The following is a 21864-nucleotide window of genomic DNA, read 5'->3' on the forward strand; positions in this document are numbered from 1 at the left end:
TAATTGGACCAATTGAGATCAAATTTTCACAATATGAGGGACTCGGTCTGTAGAATATTTTAATGGTAATTATGACGTCACAGGTCACGTGGTTCGGCCGCCATATTGTTTTTCGTGAAAACACGAAAAACCCCTTTTTCTCTGCAACGGCTGAACAGATCGAGGCCAAACTTTGCAGGCAGAATCGCATACCCATGACGAACAAAAAAGTCAGCAGCATGACGTCATGCATCACCTGGTTTCAGAGTTATGACGTTTTTAAGCATGAACCTTTAAAACCGAGCTCCTCCCTCATTTTTGATCCAATCGAGGGGAAACTTCACAATCTGTTCAGCATGTCAATCTACTAAAATGTCCTTTTGGAATTTGCGATAGGGCGCGTGGTTTGGCAGATATCGTTAATTAAACGAAAATATTAAGAAAAATGGATATCTCTTGTTTATTCTAGAGTTCTCCTCAAGCCGCGAGATTATTATTTTTTTGTATTAGTGACTGTTCCTATTCACCCGTAAAACGGGGTGAATAGGGACAGCCATAAAAATCCTATTTATTCCTATTTAACCAATATATGGGGTTAATAGGGACTATAAGTTGCTTTTTAAAAACACAAGAGAACACTTTCAACCCAAATATCAACAAATCAGTATGGTTATCAATTTTCAGCGATAAAAGTTTCCGAACTTTTTTTCAGTTTGTGTCCCTATTCACATTGCTGTCCCTATTCACCCCATTTTACGGTACCGAAGGTGAATGACAGGCTAAAGAAAGCAGACAGAGGAGAAGTGACAGTAGGATTGCAGGATTTGAGAACTCTGGCATTGATCCCAATTAGGCCCATCGCCAAGGCTGTTCAGTATTATTTTCTACCTTCTCAGGTGAAAAAGTCTGTGAACAGTCATGCTTGGGCATTCTCATGCAAGGTATGGACAGATATAGGTTAGGCACATGAGCTTTGGAGGCAAACAGGAGTTGAGGCATTCTGTTTTGGATGAGAGAGTGGGTGGAAGCGGTGCAAACACCAGAGCCAGACTTAAGGCGCCTCCAGGACTTGGAGGAGGGAGTTCAGCTTGATGAGTTTAGCTTAAAGCTAGCCAGATGTTGTTTTCTGGCATGCCTTTGGATGGAAATCCGCTTCTTGTGAGCCTTACAAAATGACCTAAGCCTGCCCTCATTTGGGTTGGCCTTCCGTGATTAGAAAGCAAGCTGTTTGATTAGGACTGCATTGCCACATTATTCAGCGTTCCATGGTCTAGACTCTAGAGGATGGATATGATAGCTGCAGATGACAAGAGAGAGCAGATTTTTGTGAAGGTCTCATGTGAAGGTATTCATGTGAAGGTATTTGTGAAGGTATTCTCATGCAGTCAATATCCGATGCGGGGGAAATGGAAGAAGAGTTATCTTGCGAGAGGGCAGCTTGCGGTCCATGCCTGTCGGCAGTCCAGCAAACAGTCAGGATTCCCCAACACCAGCCAGGGGGATTTTGACTTCAACAAGAACCTGGTTCGAGGAATCAAGTGGAGATTATTTTTCCCTTTCTGAGAAACAAGTGTTTGCTTAATTTATTTTAGTGGTTAGTATATTATTATAGACAAACGTATTTGACATTTTAATCAAACACAAGGTGAGTTTTTTTTTGTTTGTTTACAGAATCGAGGCTCGTGAAAGAGCTAACATTTATCATTAAAAAAAAAATCAAACGGATAAACAAAATATATAAAAAGAGGTAGCGGTAGACAAGACTGGGAGAGAAGGGGAAGCACACAAACACAACATTTGAGAGCAGGGACATCGGGAGATGTGTGGGAGGGAGAGGGCTTGGGGGGAGGAGGCGTGGGAAGGGGGGTGGGAGAAGTATAAACACAAGGACACCAAGTACTTCCAGGAAAGAAGTTGGTATTTCAAAAAAGTGGATTTGGGGTGAAATTAGCGGGGGTAGAAAAGATCAAGGTTTTGGATGGGGGAAGATAAGAGATGGAAAGTTTCCATCGTACATTCAAAATTGTAATCGTATTATGTGTAGCATGTTGAAGCATCGTTTCTGCTCTGTCGTCAATATGGAGAGATAATAAAATGCGCGGTAACCTATAAACTTTCCACATTTTTCAGATCAGCGGCCAAGTTTATTGTGCACATGCAAAACATCCTCCCTCGTTGTTTTATCCATTCGTGGTTTTGGCCAACTATATCATGAAGAATAGTTTAATTGGGTTTTCTTTTAAGTTCCATGTTTCTCATTCAGCATGACTCGTATTTGTTTGGATAATTTTCGATTAAAAGAAAACAAAACTCTTTTTTATTTATATGCATTGGCGTGCCACCACCTTTGCTCTAGTTTATATATTTAACCAGACTCTGTGGCATAACCGTTAGAAGATTGTCAATAGTGGCTACCATGATCACTTTTGCTAAGTAGTTTGAGCGAATGAGTGTGATGATATTTGAGATGTAATTTGGGTCGTAGTTTGCTGAGGCCATCATTATCAAACACAAGCAAATGTGGATCCAAACTGCAGTGACCATTGAGTTGATTTTTGATTTGGCTCCAGTCATGGTGTGCACCTTTAAGTGGAGCATCTGTCTGCTTGGTGTGTGCCAGGTATTATGGTAATAGCTAGACGGTATTTGAGTGGCCTAATAGGGTAGCCAAGAGGTACGCACACTCACCTCTGGGCCGTCTAGCCTGGGTTTGAATCTCGACCCAGCTATAATCTGTCACCCTGGTATTTCACACGCACCCTGGTAACTCCCACCGTTCATTAGATGCATGTTGATCTGGACGTCGGGTTTGCTAGCATTCGTTGGTGGATGTTTAAGATTGTACGATGTCCTTCAAGAAAGGGCGAGATATCACTGGCACCATAAACAAATTTCAAATTCCTACTCTAACCTAAATGGGGAATCACATCGGTGGCACAGTTGTGCCCCCAGCAAATAATGCTACCCACAGCTATATGTTGCATCAGGAAAATGAAGGTACTTGAGTGCCCCTTTAAATCAAGTGCAGCGTTTGCTTTGTTTGGAAATAATGTTGCTCAATGTGTTTTTACTTGACGGACAACTTTAGAGTACTGTACAATTATTGCACTGACCTTGCTGCAGACACAGGTATAAATGTTACCTTGAGAACAGTCAGATGCACAATCTCACTAAATGCTGTCCTTCGATGTACATATGGTCAATTGAAAATTGGTGCTCGGAAGAGATTAGCAAATCATTGAAATGGGCATTAATCCACTAATGTTGGATGAGCAAATGTGCTCTTTACATGTGAGTCCAAATCTTTACATGTGAGTCCAAATCTTTACATGTGAAACCAAATCTTTACATGCGAGTCCAAATCTTTACATGCGAGTCCAAATCTTTACATGCGAGTCCAAATCTTTACATGCGAGTCCAAATCTTTACATGCGAGTCCAAATCTTTACATGCGAGTCCAAATCTTTACATGCGAGTCCAAATCTTTACATGCGAGTCCAAATCTTTACATGCGAGTCCAAATCTTTACATGCGAGTCCAAATCTTTACATGCGAGTCCAAATCTTTACATGCGAGTCCAAATCTTTACATGCGAGTCCAAATCTTTACATGCGAGTCCAAATCTTTACATGCGAGTCCAAATCTTTACATGCGAGTCCAAATCTTTACATGCGAGTCCAAATCTTTACATGCGAGTCCAAATCTTTACATGCGAGTCCAAATCTTTACATGCGAGTCCAAATCTTTACATGCGAGTCCAAATCTTTACATGCGAGTCCAAATCTTTACATGCGAGTCCAAATCTTTACATGCGAGTCCAAATCTTTACATGCGAGTCCAAATCTTTACATGCGAGTCCAAATCTTTACATGCGAGTCCAAATCTTTACATGCGAGTCCAAATCTTTACATGCGAGTCCAAATCTTTACATGCGAGTCCAAATCTTTACATGCGAGTCCAAATCTTTACATGCGAGTCCAAATCTTTACATGCGAGTCCAAATCTTTACATGCGAGTCCAAATCTTTACATGCGAGTCCAAATCTTTACATGCGAGTCCAAATCTTTACATGCGAGTCCAAATCTTTACATGCGAGTCCAAATCTTTACATGCGAGTCCAAATCTTTACATGCGAGTCCAAATCTTTACATGCGAGTCCAAATCTTTACATGCGAGTCCAAATCTTTACATGCGAGTCCAAATCTTTACATGCGAGTCCAAATCTTTACATGCGAGTCCAAATCATTACATGCGAGTCCAAATCTTTACATGCGAGTCCAAATCATTACATGCGAGTCCAAATCTTTACATGCGAGTCCAAATCTTTACATGCGAGTCCAAATCTTTACATGCGAGTCCAAATCTTTACATGCGAGTCCAAATCTTTACATGTGAGTCCAAATCTTTACATGTGAGTCCAAATCTTTACATGTGAGTCCAAATCTTTACATGTGAGTCCAAATCTTTACATGTGAGTCCAAATCTTTACATGCGAGTCCAAGATTGAATGTTCCTCAAGAAGGAATGACTCTTATTTGACGTCAGTAAATGTTTGGAGCTATAGGCATTAAGGAAAGGGGAAGATAAGTTGCTGGAGAGGATTGAGATGAGAATGTTTTGGTGGATTCTCAAAGCATTACTAAGAGAGCGATTGAGGAGTGGGGACATACACAAGAGAGCCGGAGTTGTAAGTATTACAAAAAAGATGAAGGGAGGTTGCGGTGATTTGCACACGTGATAAGGAATCGATCAATAAAGTGCGGAATTAGCCAATTAGAGGGAATAGATGAAGAGGAAGATAGAGATTAAGGTGGAGGTATGTAGTAGAAAGAGATTTGAAGAACAATGGATTTAGTAAAGAGGATACAGAAGATGGAGGAGAATGGAAAAGGTGGATTTGAGGAGTCAACCCATAACTGTTGGGATTAAGGCTTATGAACCTTCAGACACTATGCCACCTGCACCTCATGAACCTTGAGCCACTGTGCCGCCTGTACCTTGTGAACCTTCAGGCTCTGTGCTGCCTGTACCTTGTGAACCTTCAGGCACTGTGCCGCCTGTACCTCATGAACCTTCAACCACTGTGCCGCCTGTACCTCATGAACCTTCAACCACTGTGCCGCCTGTACCTCATGAACCTTCAACCACTGTGCCGCCTGTACCTCATGAACCTTGAGCCAATGTGCCGTGCCGCCTGTACCTCATGAACCTTGAGACACAGTGCCACCTGTACCTCATGAACCTTGAGCCACTGTGCCGCCTGTACCTCATGAACCTTCAAACACTGTGCCGCCTGTACCTCATGAACCTTGAGCCACTGTGCTGCCTGTACCTCATGAACCTTGAGCTACTGTGCCGCCTGTACCTCATGAACCTTCAACCAATGTGCCGCCTGCACCTCATGAACCTTGAGCCACTGTGCCGCCTGTACCTCATGAACCTTGAGACACTGTGCTGCCTGTACATCATGAACCCTGAGCCACTGTGCCACCTGTACCTCATGAACCTTGAGACACTGTGCCACCTGTACCTCATGAACCTTGAGCCACTGTGCCGCCTGTACCTCATGAACCTTCAACCACCGTGCCGCCTGTACCTCATGAACCTTCAACCACTGTGCCGCCTGTACCTCATGAACCTTGAGCCACTGTGCCGTGCCGCCTGTACCTCATGAACCTTGAGACACTGTGCCACCTGTACCTAATGAACATTGAGCCACTGTGCCGCCTGTACGTCATGAACCTTGAGCCACTGTGATGCCTGTACCTTGTGAACCTTCAGGCACTCTGCCGCCTGTACCTCATGAACCTTGAGCCACTGTGCCGCCTGTACCTCATGAACCTTCAACCACTGTGCCGCCTGTACCTCATGAACCTTCAACCACTGTGCCGCTTGTACCTCATGAACCTTGAGCCACTGTGCCGTGCCACCTGTACCTCATGAACCTTGAGACACTGTGCCACCTGTACCTAATGAACATTGAGCCACTGTGCCGCCTGTACGTCATGAACCTTGAGCCACTGTGATGCCTGTATCTTGTGAACCTTCCACCACTGTGCCGCCTGTACCTCATGAACCTTGAGCCACTGTGCCACCTGTACCTCATGAGCCTTGAGCCACTGTGCCGCCTGTACCTCATGAACCTTCAACCACGGTGCCGCCTGTACCTCATGAACCTTGAGCCACTGTGCCACCTGTACCTCATGAACCTTGAGACACTGTGCCACCTGTACCTCATGAACCTTGAGCCACTGTGCCACCTGTACCTCATGAACCTTCAACCACTGTGCCGCCTGTACCTTATGAACCTTCAGGCACTCTGCCACCTGTACCTCATGAACCTTGAGCCACTGTGCCGCCTGTACCTCATGAACCTTGAGCCACTGTGCCGCCTGTACCTCATGAACCTTGAGACACTGTGCTGCCTGTACCTCATGAACCCTGAGCCACTGTGCCACCTGTACCTCATGAACCTTGAGACACTGTGCCACCTGTACCTCATGAACCTTGAGCCACTGTGCCGCCTGTACATCATGAACCTTCAACCACTGTGCCGCCTGTACCTCATGAACCTTCAACCACTCTGCCGCCTGTACCTCTTGAACCTTGAGCCACTGTGTCGTGCCGCCTGTACCTCATGAACCTTGAGACACTGTGCCACCTGTACCTCATGAACATTGAGCCACTGTGCCGCCTGTACATCATGAACCTTGAGCCACTGTGCTGCCTGTACCTCATGAACCTTCAACCACTTAAATGTCTTTTGCATACTATGTTGTTTTTGTTGAAGGAAATGAATGTTGTTTTGAATTGCATTTGAAAGAAGAAGTAAAACTTTTGGGCTGCATCTTAGCCAGCCTTGTCTGCCATCTCATACAATTGACGACACCCTGATCGTGCCGTTCACTTAGGAACACAACTCAGCAGGTGACGATTTTTCATGCAACATAAACAGTGATTCCAAGCATACCAAATAACATGTGGTAAATGGTGTATGATGGTAACAGAGGATGCACAATACCCACAACCATGGCTTGACCTGCACAAAGGCCAGGTGTGAACATTATTGAAGCAGTTTGAGTTTTTCTCGGAAGTGTGACCAAGCGACCTGCATGAAGTGTGGAAAATGATACAGGATGCTTGGAACAATATTCCACAATTGTAAATCGTAGAGCTGTATGGCAAAATGAAAACAATGAATATCCTGTGTGCCACTTGTACCTCAAATATTTTATTGTTGAGTTGAGGGGCCATGGGATTATAATATCGGTGAATGTAATATTTGTCTCCAAGCACTGATAATCCTTTAATATTACAACTTATGATGAACCTCTCTCAGCAGCCATTTTGAGAATGTCTTGCATCTCCAAATAATTTTTATTTTCATCTTACTCACAAATTGCTTTTCATACATCATAGGTGGTTGTATACATGTGTTGTGACTGCCATGAGAGATTGAGAGGTCTAATTAAAAAGTGAATGTGCTGTCGGTGTTTGTTCGTTCCTCGCCCAAAAATCTGAGCTTCATCCTTAAATAAATAATTAATAAAAACACATTGGTGATGTCACAGTAACTGCCCCATTGTTCTCCTCTCCACTCCTCGACATCTTCTCACCCCCCAGTCCCTAGTGAAACTAAGTGTACAAACTTCCGATGGTTTGAATTAATGTGGTAGTAATATAGCACAGGTAGGGTGGGCCAAATGACCTTCTCCTGTGCCCAAGCTCCTTGTATATCCACATAATACCTCTTAGTGACATTTATGTTTCATTAAGTTGGTGTGATAACGGTAGTTTGTCGACTTTCATTTATCCAGTTAATAGGATTTGGATAAGTACCTATACGGCGTACCTATTCTTATCCAGGGTACACACCCAGTGTGTACCCTGGATAAGAATAGGTATGCCGTATCCCTGCATGTCGTAAGAGGCGACTAAGAGGGTTGGCGTCAGGAAGGGCATCCGGCCATAAAAACATTGCCTCAAAAAGAGAACCATGACAGTTACAACTACATGTGGGCAGGGTACAGCCCGAAGTGGAGATCGGTTTCTGAGGTTTGGGACATGGAATGTCGGGACAATGACAGGGAGATCAGGAGAAGTGGTGGAAGTATTGGTCAGAAGAGGAGTGGACATATGTTGTGTGCAAGAGACGAGATGGAAGGGAAGTGGTGTGAGAATGGTGAAGGGTAGGCAGGGACAGAAATACAAGTTTGTGTGGCAAGGGTGCCTGGAGGGCGTGAATGGTGTTGGTGTCCTGTTTTCTGAGGAGTTTGTAGACAGTGTGGTGAGTGTGACTAGAGTGAGTGATAGGTTGATGATGGTGAAAATGATGATTGGAAAGCTCTTGGTGAACGTCATCTCGGGATATGCTCCGCAGGTTGGTCGAAGCGATGAAGAGAAGGACAAGTTCTGGTGTGCGATAGAGAAGCTGATGGAAAACGTGAAAGATGAGGAAGTTGTTGTGGTAGGAGGAGACCTAAATGGACATGTGGGAAGGAGTATGGATGGTTTTGACGGAGTTCATGGGGGTTACGGATATGGTGTGAGAGATGGAGAAGGTGAAAGGATTTTGGAGTTTGCTGATGGAGCTGATTTGTTGATTTGTAATACTCAGTTCCAGAAAGAGGATAATAAGCTTGTTACATACACGTCAGGTGGGTCGATGACAACCGTTGACTACCTGATGGTGCGTAGTCGAGATAGGGGGCACCTCTGGGACACAAAGGTGATCCTGGGGGAGGAGGCTGTTTCACAGCACCACGTGGTTGTCTGCGACGTAAGGGTGAAAGATGCGAGGAGAGCTCGGCGGGTGAAGTACCAACTGAGAATGAAGGTGTGGAGGTTGAAAGAGGTAACAGTAAGGGAGGCATTAAAAGAGAGGCTGAGTAGGGTCGAGGTTGATGTGGTTGAGCTTAAAAGTGGTTGGATGTCAATGAAAGCTAGTCTGTTGGGAGCCGTTGGTGAGGTATGTGGATGGACAAAAGGACCACCGAGGCACTCGGAAACATGTTGGTGGGATGATGAAGTTGGAAAGAGGATTGACGAGAAGAGGAAGAAGTTCAAGGAGTGGCAGAAGGCGAAGGGTATGGGAGCAGAAACAGCAGAGCATGAAAGTTATAAGGCAGCCAGGAAGGCTGCAAAGAAAGATGTGGCAAAGGCGCAGGAGGCATGTAGGAAAATGTTCGGAGAACGCTTGGATTCGGAAGAGGGTCAGAAAGCAGTATTCAGGATTGCAAAGCAGATAGCGAAAGAGAGGTGTGATGTGATGGGGGTGAGTTGCTTGAAGGATGAAGTGGGACAAATCGTTGTCAACCCAGATGGAATTAAAGGAATATGGAAAAGATATATGGAAATGCTGTTGAATACAGAGAATGAATGGGATGGCAACGTAGAGAGTAACCCAGTTTTAGGACCGGCAGAGAAGATAACTGAGAAGGAAGTTGAGGAAGCGATAAAAGCAATTAAGGGTAGAAAAGCGGGAGGACCGACGGGAGTTGTGGGAGATATGTTGAAGGCAGCAGGAAGTTGGGGTGTGAAGAGAATGACAGAGATCTGTAATCTGGTGGTGAAAGAAGGCCGCATTCCAGTGGATTGGGAACTGAGTACCCTCGTCCCTCTATACAAGGGGAAAGGTGACCCTCTGGAGTGTGGCTCGTACCGAGCGATAAAGTTATTGGAGCATGGAATGAAGGTATTGGAAAGGGTGTTGGAGAGGAGGATAAGGAAGAAAGTGAAGATCGACGAAATGCAGTTTGGATTCATGCCAGTAAGAGGAACGACAGACGTGCTTTTCATTGTGAGGCAGTTGCAGGAGAAGTACATGGAGAAGAGGAGGAAGTTGTTTCTTGGGTTTGTTGATCTGGAGAAAGCATTCGATCGGGTTCCACGCAAAGTATTGACATCGGCATTGAGGAAGTTAGGAGTGGAGGAATGGTTGATCAGAGTAGTGATGGCAATGTACAAAAGAGCGCGCACAGCTGTAAGGACGAAGGACGGGAACAGTGGTGAGTTTGAGGTGAAGGTGGGAGTGCATCAGGGGTCGGTACTAAGTCCACTACTATTTGTAGCTGTGATGGAGGTGCTGGCTCAGAATGTAAAGGAGGGTTTACCGTGGGAGTTGTTGTATGCAGATGATCTGGTGTTGATTGCGGAAAGTATGGATGGACTGAAGGAAAAGATGAACACGTGGAAGGAATGTATGGAGACAAAAGGTCTGAAGGTGAATATCGGAAAGACGAAGGTGATGGCAAGTGGTAAAGCATGTGGTGAGGTGGAAAGAACTGGGAAGTGGCCCTGTGCTGTGTGTAGGAAGGGTGTCGGAGTGAACTCCATTCAGTGTACAATGTGCGCTGAGTGGGTTCATCAAAAATGTAGTGGTCTGAGAGGGTCATTAACCAGTGTGGCAGCTACATTCAAATGTAAGGTGTGCACAGAGGGAGCTGCAGATGGAGGAAATGTTGAGTTGGATCTTGGAGGTGGCGTGAAGCTGGAAGGTGTGAAAACATTTTGCTACCTCGGAGACATGCTGAATGGAGAAGGTGGATCAGACTCGGCAACGGTTGCTCAAGTGAGATGTGCAGGGAAGAAGTTTCGGGAATTGAGTGGCGTGCTGATGATGAGGGGAGTGTCGTTGAAGCTGAAGGGAAAGGTGTATGCTGCATGTGTGAGAAGTGTTATGATTTATGGGAGCGAGACATGGGTAATGAACGTAGAGCAGCAACGAAGGTTGGAAAGGGTGGAAATGCGAATGGTTCGACGGATGTGCGGAGTATCGTTGAGAGAGAGGAAGACAAATGATGAATTGCGAAAGATGATGGGAATAGAGCCTGTGATTGATGCTGTGAAGAGGAACAGGTTGAGATGGTTTGGTCATGTGTTGAGGAAGGATGAAAGTGACTGGTTGAGAAGAGTGATGGAAATGAATGTAGAAGGAAGTAGAAGACGGGGAAGACCGAGAAAGACTTGGCTGAAGATGGTGGAAGAAGAAATGCGGGCAAGGGGGTTAACAAGGAGAGATGCAGAAAATAGGGCAAAATGGAGAAGATTGTCATGGGGACCGCAAGGCTAACCCCCGCTCTAGCAGGGAAAATGGCCTTTTAAAATGCATGTTGTTGTTGTTGTTGATAAGTACCTAGTTGTGAAGAAATCACGGTATTTTAGAAGTTATTTTTTGAAGGCGTTACGACAATTTCCTGAACGAATTGGAGTTTATTGGCCAAGTCGCTAGTTTGAAAAATGCGTGACGACAAGAACCTGTGAAGATTCTCACTGTCTTTCACCAATTTTTTTTCATTCCAATCGTGATCTAAGGCTAAGCCTGGTGTTGGCTTAGCGGTTAGGGTGCCGGCTTGGGATCCTGGGATCCTGGGTTCGAATCCCGGTCGATCGCTGAATTAATGCCAGGGGGGTTGACTCAGCCTGTCATCCTTCCGAGGTCGGCAAATTGAGTACCAGCTTGCTGGGTGAATGATCACGGTGTGTACCCCGGTTTAGAATAGGTACACCGTATCCCTGCGCATCGTAAGAGGCGACTAAGGGTTGGCGTCAGGAAGTGCATCCGGCCATAAAAACATTGCCTCAAACAGGGAACCATGATTGTCATGGGGCCCGCAAGGCTAACCCCCGCTCTAGCGGGGAAAATGGCCTTAAAACGATCATTCATTCATTCATATTCATTCAGTGATCTAAGGCTCATGGTGGAGCTTTTATCACGTGCAGAACAAGAATACGAGTAAATGTCGTCGTACTTTTACATTAATTTATACGAGGACATTAGTGGAAGATCGACAAATCAACACGGTACGCATTGTCATATATCATATTCATATGTCATATGTCATAATCGCAGTATCATAAGCCACGGGTTCAGATGGATTGCTAAGCAAACCATCTTTGTAAAACGAACAAAACGGCTTTGCTCTTTGAATCCCTCTCGGAAATATATTAACACTCAGGTATAAGCAGTGTCTGTAAAAGGTGAAACAAATGTTATTACTGGTGGTTTGCAATAAATCCACACCTGCTTTTATTAGCGAGTCACTAACAGGAGATGCGTTTTGGATTCTCTGCATGAGAGCTGTATTCACTGTTGCAGGCGTCCAGCCAGGCCCATGATTAGCGCTTCCTTTGTGACTTGGGCGGATGTGGCGTGCTTTGTTTGACTCATCGTCCTCATCTGCCATGTTAACAAAGTGCCTTCTGTGCCGCCTGCACCTGGGAAGTGTGAATAGAAAGACAAAAAGCTTCCTTCATTATGAAGAGCATCCCACAGGAATGTTACGAGGCCTGCAGAGATATCTTCCTATTTTGACTTTTTATTTTTGCTTATGTATACTTATCTTTGTCACTGGACATTTTAATTTGTATGATGCTTCGTTGCATTGTGCTATTCTTCCTTCAACCACTAACTTTTACACATTAACACCCAAACATATATACTTTTTTTCTTTTTTTATCAAGTTCCTATTTTGTTACCAATTTTGACCTGTCGAGAAATTGTAAAATATTCCTTTTTTTAATGTCCTACAAAGATTAAAATACTATTGCACTTAAAGGATTGATGCAGTGGAATAAGATTACTTCCATAAACTGAGCTATTCATTTTAATATACGCTGCTGAATCTGTCGTTAACCCTTCATCTTTCGCTTCCCTTTACTTGTCCAGGTGATGTTGGAATGCTTGTTAGCTCACGACGTTGTCTACAACCGGGTGTCACCTACTTTCCACCACTGGCAGATACACCAAAAACGCTTTGGTCTTACGTTCCTCAGCCCATCAGATGCACAGACGTTTGACGGTGCTTTGCGCAAGGCACTCGAGGATTTGGAGCAAGGTGAGATGTCACAAGCGTCCTTATGAATGTTACGTTGGCCAGAATACTTTCTGAATAGAGAGCAGGCATTGCTGTTTATCATCCAGAGAAGAAAGAGTGGTCAAGTCAGGAATGTGGAAATTTTCTAAGATTTCCTCAAATTGTACGGTAGTTTGAGTCCCCAATTACATTTATTGGCCATTTTGGCATGGAGCAATGGTGATGTGTCCATTGGTACCCAATGGCTACCTTTTTTTTTTTGCAGGAGCACGATTGCTGGCAAGAGGACAGAGTGAAAAGGAGCCCGCGGAAGAGCTACTCAATGTAAGCACCTTTTTTGCACCTGTACAACAGTGTTGGATTAGGATGGGCAGCAGGTAAGTGTAGTTGGCTGGAGCACGTGTACTCTACGAGAGGCAGCTGCTTTATTTTTATTTATTTTTTCTCTGCCAACTGACCCCTTGGCAGCAGTACTAGGGCAGCTTCCTGAGAGCAGCTATGAATAGGTAAGGCAGGAAGTGTGGATGAGTCAGGTCCTATATCTGTTGGGCCCTTGAGGTTACACTGTGCAGTGCATTCAGTATATTTGCTGAAAGCAAATGAGCTGAACAAGTTGATCTGACCAAGGTGCTTATTCTGAAACTAAGTAACCTTTAATTGAACACTCGTCACCAAAGTTGGAGGCTCCATTCACTGGTATACTTCGGCATTTGAATTAATGTACGCGATTTGGAAGCAAAATTATTTCTGTGATATTTTCGGCTAGGCAGAATTACATCGTGCATACATTTTGGAACCTCTTCGTTGTTTTTTTGTTTTTTTTCCTCTTTCATTTTGCCGTATAACCTGCAGAGGCAGACACATTTTGTTTTTGAACTCAATTGTAATAATAAAAGTCTATTTGTCTATTTGATGTCCTCTGAAAAACCGATGCTACCATAATACAAATTATGGTCATTTAGCCTAATTATGGTGATAGACCCTTCTCTCTCATGTTCACACTTCATTGCACACATTGAATTGCTTGGTTGGATGTTTTCTGTTTCCCTTAACCTGTGTGTGTAAAAATACCTTTTTTAATAACAGGTAACATAAGGCACTGACAAGACTTCACTCAATGCTTATTGCACGTTGTGGCTTTTCTTCATACTATCACCATTACTATAGCCGCCATTTTAAAATGCTTTGTAGGCCCAAGACATTCACAGACCTGCTAAAGTGCAGGGGCGGATCCAGGAATTTCAAGACGGGGGGGTGCATGAAACTATAGTGCTGGGGGGGGGGATAAGGGAGGTCTGGGGGTCCTCCCCCAGGAAATTTTTAAAAATTGATCGTCAGAAACGGCATTTCGTGCGTTCTTGGAAGTTTCTGCAGTTCCTTGTGTTCTTCCCTGGTCCAACAGTTCAGCAGATTCGCACCGCCTGCACCCTCATCCTGGATCCGCCCCTGAAGCGGTGTACTTTACATGGAAAACTTCACCAATTCACGATTCTAATCAATCCGTGAAAATACAGTGAAATTTTTTGCCACTATTGCTTTGATAATTGTGCTAAATTTGCAAAACATTGTGACCTATGAATGAGTGATTCGTTTTCCAATTGGCTACCGAAGGTGTCACAATGCAAAAGTTGGACTTTCCATTTCTTTGTGAAAAATAAATCGTACAGAAAATGAAAAATAATTATACATAAGCGCTTGCTTTGCAGGTAGGCAGGTATGCATTCACACCTGCTGTTTAAGGATTCTAAATTTCAGGCAATATTGTTTTTTCTTCTCATCATATTAGCATGGAGCAACACTCATTAAAAGGACATGTATTACCTCTGCCACCAAAGTTGAATGGAGGTTATGTTTTCAAGTCTGTCTGTCTATTTGTTACTTGCAAACTCGGAGATTTTCATGTACAGTATATTGGTTGGTCGCGTGTGTTATTCTGTCTGTCTGTCTGTCTGTCTGCCTGTTTGTTTGTATGTCAGTCGCCTACAGGTCACAATTTTCAACCAATCTTCACGAAACTTCACCAAATCGTAGGGTTGGGCATAAGCAAGAAGCCTATTGTTTTTGGGGTCAAACATAGGTTCACATAGGTCAAAGGTCACAAACTTTGTCAAATTTCTAAAATCCTCAATTTTTATCTGATTGACTGGAAGTTTTAAGAGGATTTGCTTATCTGGTCACTGAATTCAACCACCAAGTATTTTTGAGGTCAACATAGGCCAAAAGGTCAACCGAGGCCAGATTTCTAAAATCATCAGTTTTCATCCAATTAACTTTAAATTTGAAGAGGACTTGCATATCTGGTCACTGAATTCAACCACCAAGTATTTTTGAGGTCAACATGGGCCAAAAGGTCAACCTAGGCCAGATTTCTAAAATCATCAATTTTCATCCAATTAACTTTAAATTTGAAGAGGACTTGCATATCTGGTCACTGAATTCAACCACAAAGTATTTTTGAGGTTAACATAGGCCAAATTTCTAAAAACCTCAATTTTCATCTGATAGACTTGACATTTTAAGAGGATTTGCATACCAGGTCACCGAATTCAACCACCAATTATTTTTGAGGTCATCATAGGCCAACAACTTATTTAAGTGATTTTGCAAGTATCGTGCAATGCACGACATATTTCTTGTTTGTTTGTTTGTATATCAATCGCCTGCGGATCACATTTTTCAACCGCTCTTCACGAAACTTCCCCAAATTGTAGAGTTGGTCCTAAGAAAGAAGCCCTTTGATTTTGAGGACAAAAGATCAACATAGGACAAAGGTTTGTGGTCAACAAACGGTCAACATAGGCCTAAGTTTCAACTTCAGTGAAACTTCTAAAATCCTCAATTTTCATCCGACTGCGTTTAAATTTTGAACAGGATTTGCATTTGCATTGAATCCAACCACCAATTATTTTTGAGGTTAACATAGGCCGAAAGGTCAACAGAGGCTGAATTTCTAAAATTGTTTATTTTCATCCGATTGACTTGAAATTTGAAGACGATTTGCATATACGGTCATTTAATTCAACCATCAGTTATTTTTAAGGTCAAATTTGTTTTATGGATTTCACAAGTGTCCTGCTCTGTACGACGTCTTTCTTGTTTGTTTGTTTGTCTGTCTGGGAACAGGACATCTCAAAAAGTTGTTGATGGATTTAGACGAAATTTGGAGGGCAGGTTGAGTGTCTACAAACAACAACAACAACATGCATTTTAAGGCCATTTTCCCTGCTAGAGCGGGGGTTAGCCTTGCGGTCGATTGCGGTTAGCCTCTGACGATGACAAAACGATGAAATGTTAGTGAAGATCCGGATATTATAATTTTTAAGTGTTTCGTCATCATTGAGAGATGGGGCTAAAAACTGTATATAACACGACATCTCAAAAAGTTATGGATGTATCCGGACGAAGCATAGTGGATAGATTGGGCATATGACATGAAAGAACTGTTCCGATTTTCGTGAAGATTCGAATGTGGATCCTGATCAGTGAATTTTTTTCCCTATTTCTAAGTGATTCTTCACCATTGAGAAATGGGGCCAAAACCAGTATATAGCATGATATCTCAAAAAGTTGTGGAGGGATTATGACAAAACATGGTGGATGAGTTGGTTAGATGACAAGAATGAGCCAAGTAGATTTTGGTTCAGTTCAGCAGATCTGGCCTATCAGTGGGATACAAAACGTGAACGGTTCAGCGTGGCAGAGGTATGTGTTTTACCGAATGCTATTCTACTTACCTCCACCACCGAAGTTTGGTGGAGGTTATGTTTTCACCCCTGCCCGTTTGTCTGTGAGTAGGATATCTCAAAAAGTTGTGGACATATTTGGACGAATTTCAGTGGGTAGGTTGGGTGTTTGACAAGGATGGATTGAATAGATTTTGGTGAAGATCTGGATACGGATATGGACACTAGAATTTTAAAATGATTCTTCACCATTGAGAGATAGACCAAACATGATAGGCATGATTTCTCAAAAAGTTGTGGATGAGTCGTGACAAAACTTTGTGCATGAGTTGGTTAGGTGACGAGAACAAGCCGAATGGATTTTGATTCAGGTCCAGATGCAGATCTGACCTATCAGTGGGATACAAAACGTAAACTGTTCAGCCTGGAGGAGGTATGTGATCTACTGGGTGCCATTATCGTTCAAATTGTAATACCTGCTCCCACCAGTGATTATTACTATTGGAGTAAAGATATTTCTGTATGTGTGTACATCTGATCATTATTGAATTGAAAACTGTTGGGACAATATCCACCAAATTTTGCATATCTTACCTTTCCCCCGACAAGGATGGGGGAGACCACTTTTGATTTTCGCCTGCACACGGAGTAAAAATGGTTTAACCACTGACCCCTGCTGGAGGGAGCGGGTATTGACACCTTTTTATTTTCCCCTGGAGGAACGGTAGTTACTATTACTAAAATGAGACTCATCCATTTATCCCACACACGTAGAAGAAGCTGAACCTTGAGAAAAGAGGGGATATTGACACCATATGTCACTGCTGGTGAGAGCAGGTCTTACTATTGGAATAAAGACGAGATGGTTGGGATTTTCCCAAAAAAATAATTAAGCTGTGATCTACGCTCATGGTGAAGCTTGTACAATGCAGCACATGAGAGAGAGAGGGGATAAATAAAATATGAGATATCATTGTACTTTTACATGACGTGTACAGACACTAATAGGTTAATGATGGGATTTGAAAGTGGGTTCATGACATCATAAGCTGCGTGCTCACATGGGACCGCCAAAGATTGCTATCACACAATTGATGGTGGTTATTGTGGAAGCCTTGCATGTGTCTGTTTCCATTAAACTCATACAGACAAATGGTAGCAGTTCGGAGTCCTTGGCCTCAACCTTAGCTGTGCAGCAGCGTCGTGATGACTTCTGGCAGCGCTTTGGTCTCCCGGGCGAAAGTCTTCACGGGAGCTACTTCAACACGCAGCCTACTGATTCTTACAGTACCTACCATACCCTCTACCCCAACGATCCACCACAGCAGGTTCGGTCTGACAGCTTCATCAACCCTTTCCTTATTTATCTTCATTTTACATTCCTCATGCTTTTAAAATCTTTATTTCCCCATGCATTTAACTGTCATTTGAGTGGTTAGTTATAGACAATTTTCTTTCTTTTGATTGCTTCTACCCTTATTTTTAAGCAGTGAAGCCACTTCAATATTTGGCTATGTCCGTCTGTCCATCAAAAATGAAGAAGAAGAACCTTTCTAATCCACCGTGTTTGATTAAGAAAGGGTTCTAAAGGGTAGTTCCTAAATGGTTCTAACGGGTAATTCTAACGGGTGATTCTAACGGGCGATTCTAACGGGCGATTCTGACGGGTGATTCTGACGGGTGATTCTGACGGGTGATTCTGACGGGCGATTCTGATGGGCGATTCTAACGGGCGATTCTAACGGGCGATTCTAACGGGCGATTCTAACGGGCGATTCTAACGGGCGATTCTAACGGGCGATTCTAACGGGCGATTCTAACGGGCGATTCTAACGGGCGATTCTGACGGGCGATTCTAACGGGCGATTCTAACGGGCGATTCTAACGGGCGATTCTAACGGGCGATTCTAACGGGCGATTCTAACGGGCGATTCTAACGGGCGATTCTAACGGGTGATTCTAACGGGTAATTTTAATGGGTAGTTATAAAGGGAAGTTCTAATGGGTAGTTTTAAAGGGTAATTATAACGGGTAATTCTTATGGGTTTCGTTCGTTTCTCGGCTTTGCTTATTTCATATAAAAAATGCCAAACTGAACCCGCTTCCTTTGGACATGGGTGCGATTTTTTTTTCTATGTCCGACTTTGTTTCACTTTTGTTTCCTCTTCCTGTTTTTATCTCTAGTTCTATGTCTTGTCAGCAAAAATATTTGTTTTTTTGTTATTTTTGGTTCCTCTTCTCTCATAATCCTTAAAAGCTGTTTTCTTAGTTTACATTAGTGTTATGTCAGCTAGTATGTGGGGTTCATGGGTCTTAAGTTTGGAAAGGCCATCTGAGATTGATATCCATGTAAATGTTTGGAAACCCATGTGACCATTGCTCACTTTCCCTTCTATCCAAGAGAGTCAAAGTCTGTGTTGCTTGCCAAGGAAGATCTGCATGATGCTATCACTTTTATAAACTACTTTTCTTACTTTGGAGAGTTTAATAGCACAAGTTTTTCAAAGCAGTGAATAATCTACCTTTAATATATTTGACATTTCTGAATCGAACAAAATGGCTTTGGTACCATTCAGCTCTTCTTCCATCACGACGCCAACAAAATACCCATAAGTGATGCCAATGACTGTTTTCATTCTCACATCTTCTTCAAGGATAGAATCGGCCTCTCAATTTATCACATATGAAAATGTGACCTAATATTTGACCCCCCAACAACCCCACCCCACACCCTCCGTCTCACCCTATATATTCCATACAAACTCCTGCCCTTCCCTTTCATTGTTTCCATCTCCTTCCAAGCTTCTTTTCCTTCTTAGCTTTCCACTTTTTGTCCCATTCCTCTACCCTCTATTCTCTCCTCTCGTCCTCCCTTCTCTTGCTTTTGTCAGTCTTAATTTGCTCGACATATCCAACCACCCCATCAATAAATACTTTCCTTCTTCCCCACCTACCCACAAGAAAAGTTGCTTTTAAAGTGAACACTTGCTAGATACTTTAAAGCTGCGTTCCGCAACCTTTTTAGCCCAGGACCCAATAAAAAAACCCAGCCATCCAGTCGCGACCCATCGAACCACCTCCCCCCGACCCCCCACAAACCGTCACGGAAATATCGATTACTTATGGCGTTAATATTTTGGTAAGGGTTCGGTTCATCATCTTTGTACAGTAGTACAATTCGTAATTGAACAATAAAGCAAAGTGACGACAATCATACCAAACACTGTCCTTATTTTGTTGTTATTTTGTACGGATCTCCACGACCATGAGGAGAGAGAGAGAGCGAGAGACCACGCCCCCTTGAGAATGAGCAGCGACTTCGATCACAGACACCGCCCACTTTATATTATTGTCAGCCAATCAGGTGTAAACTCCCTGCCTTGTTAGCAGCTTCGGAAGAGATGAATCCGGATGAAGATTTAATGAAGAAGATGAAGATGTTTCTTCTCGAGGTGCCGTTTCAGCATTTGAGGCCTGAGGGACTCGTTGGCCAACACGTCGAGGCATATCACACACTGTGGTCGATGAACATTGTGCTTATCGATATTCAAGGTGAACCCATAGTACAGGAACACAGGCTGATACTTTCCAGCCATGGCGAGTACCTTACGCTCACAGCTCAATCTTTCGAATGAAAAGCGATGGACATTCGCGTGTCGGAAACTAAACGTATGATCTGACTGACCGGATGCACGCACGGTACATCGCGGTACATCGGTACAGCGCTGTACATTGGTACAGCGTGGTACATCGGTACAGCGCGGTGGAAGAGTCCACACTATAAAGTTTGTGTCGGCCTTCGTTTGATCTCTGTTCTGTTCAGTCGGGAGAAGTAAATCGTCGATAAAGTTTTTTTCCCGCGATTTCTGAAACGATCGTGCGACCCATTGAAAATCCTTCGCGTCCCATAGGTTGCGGAACGTCACTTTAAAGGTTATTGTGTGGGAGCTGTGCTCGCACTATAAAGCCAGACAAAATGGACGACACAGGGACGAAGTTTCACCGAGCTATTTATTTAGCTCAAAACCAAAGAACTCAAAAGCACACTGAATCTGCCCCTCGAACGGGCGGCAATTTATATCGCAAACTGAACACACAAAAGCCACGCCTCTCAGGTGGGGCGTGGTATGCAAAATCGGTAAGTCACGTGTTCGCCCGAGAAGGGCAAGTCTGGACTCGCCCACACTTGACCGCTCGCCGGTTGCGTCATCGGTCGGTGCACGGTAATTGTGTCATGCTTCCGGTAACCGCTACATGCGCCCCCCCAGAATTAACCTGCACCGGGAGAGTCAGTTTGAGGGGGGTCCTGATGACCCCGCCGAAACGACCCCTGGCGATTCGTGTGGGGCTGGTAGGCGGCGTGGCGGTGGATGGTTGGGCGGGGGGCTTGGTTGACGGGGGACGGCCCCGTCGTGGACGAAGGGCCAACCGTGGAGGTTGGTCGAGGTCCAAATGGGCCGGCTTGAGGCGGTCCACGGAGATGCGGTCCGGCTTGCCGCCGATGTCGACGATGAATGACTTGTCGTCCCTCTGCAGGACCCAGAAAGGTCCATCGTACGGCGGCCGGAGCGGTCTCCGGTGTGCGTCGTGCCGGGTTAAAAACGTACTCCGCAGTGCGAAGTGCTGGGGGGACGTGGGGTTGGGGGCAGCCCTGGTGGGACGTGGGCACGGGGGCAAATCTCCTGGCGGCCTCCTGGAGGTCCGAGCGTTGGCGAGCCGCGGACCAGGGGCCGGTGGCGTCAGGGATGAATTCGCCCGGCACGCGCAGTGGCTGGCCGTAGACCAGCTCGGCGGTGGAAGCCTGGAGGTCCTCTTTAGGGGCCGTTCAGAGGCCCAATAGGACCCACGGGAGCCTGTCGGCCCAACCGTCGTCCTGGAGGCTGGCTCTGAGAGCGGCCTTCATCGAGTGGTGGAACCGCTTGCACAAGCCGTTGGCTTGGGGGTGGTAGGCTGTGGTGCGGTGAAGCTTGACCCCCAAGGCCTGGGCGACCGCGCCCAAAAGCATGGAGGTGAATTGCGGGCCTCTGTCGGAGGAGATGTCCGAGGGCGCGCCGAAACGGGCAATCCAAGTGCCAATGAAGGCCTGCACCACGTCAGCGTGTTGTTGATGCCAGCGGGACGGCCTCCGGCCACCTGGTGGTCCTATCCACCATCCTGAGGAGGTGGGTGAAACCCCGCGAGGAGGGAAGGGGTCCCACCAGGTCCACATTGACGTGGTCGAAGCGCCGCGCTGGTACGTCGAATGGTGCCAACGGGGCCTGGGTGTGCCGGTGGACCTTCGCGCGCTGGCAGGCGACACAGGCATTGGCCCAGTCGCGGACGTCCTTGCGGAGCCCGTGCCAGACGAACTTTGCTGCCACGAGCTTCTGTGATGCCTTCTGGCCCGG

The 21864-nt window shown here is 44.8% G+C and overlaps 1 protein-coding gene across 4 annotated transcripts in view; it reads left to right on the forward strand.

Annotated features, from left to right (window-relative positions):
• Window positions 1–21864, forward strand: part of LOC137435633 (sprouty-related, EVH1 domain-containing protein 2) — a 137646-nt gene that overhangs the window by 81893 nt on the left and 33889 nt on the right. For all 4 annotated transcript variants that reach the window (XM_078785649.1, XM_078785644.1, XM_078785657.1 and 1 more), the window contains 3 exons: window positions 12647–12815; window positions 13060–13118; window positions 17626–17805. In XM_078785649.1, coding sequence (XP_078641775.1) covers window positions 12647–12815; window positions 13060–13118; window positions 17626–17805 — 408 coding nt within the window. The remainder of the gene's footprint in view (window positions 1–12646; window positions 12816–13059; window positions 13119–17625; window positions 17806–21864) is intronic.

Source organism: Myxine glutinosa, chromosome 1 (assembly GCF_964187855.1).
Source record: "Myxine glutinosa chromosome 1, kmMyxGlut1.1, whole genome shotgun sequence".
Lineage (NCBI taxonomy): Eukaryota > Metazoa > Chordata > Myxini > Myxiniformes > Myxinidae > Myxine > Myxine glutinosa.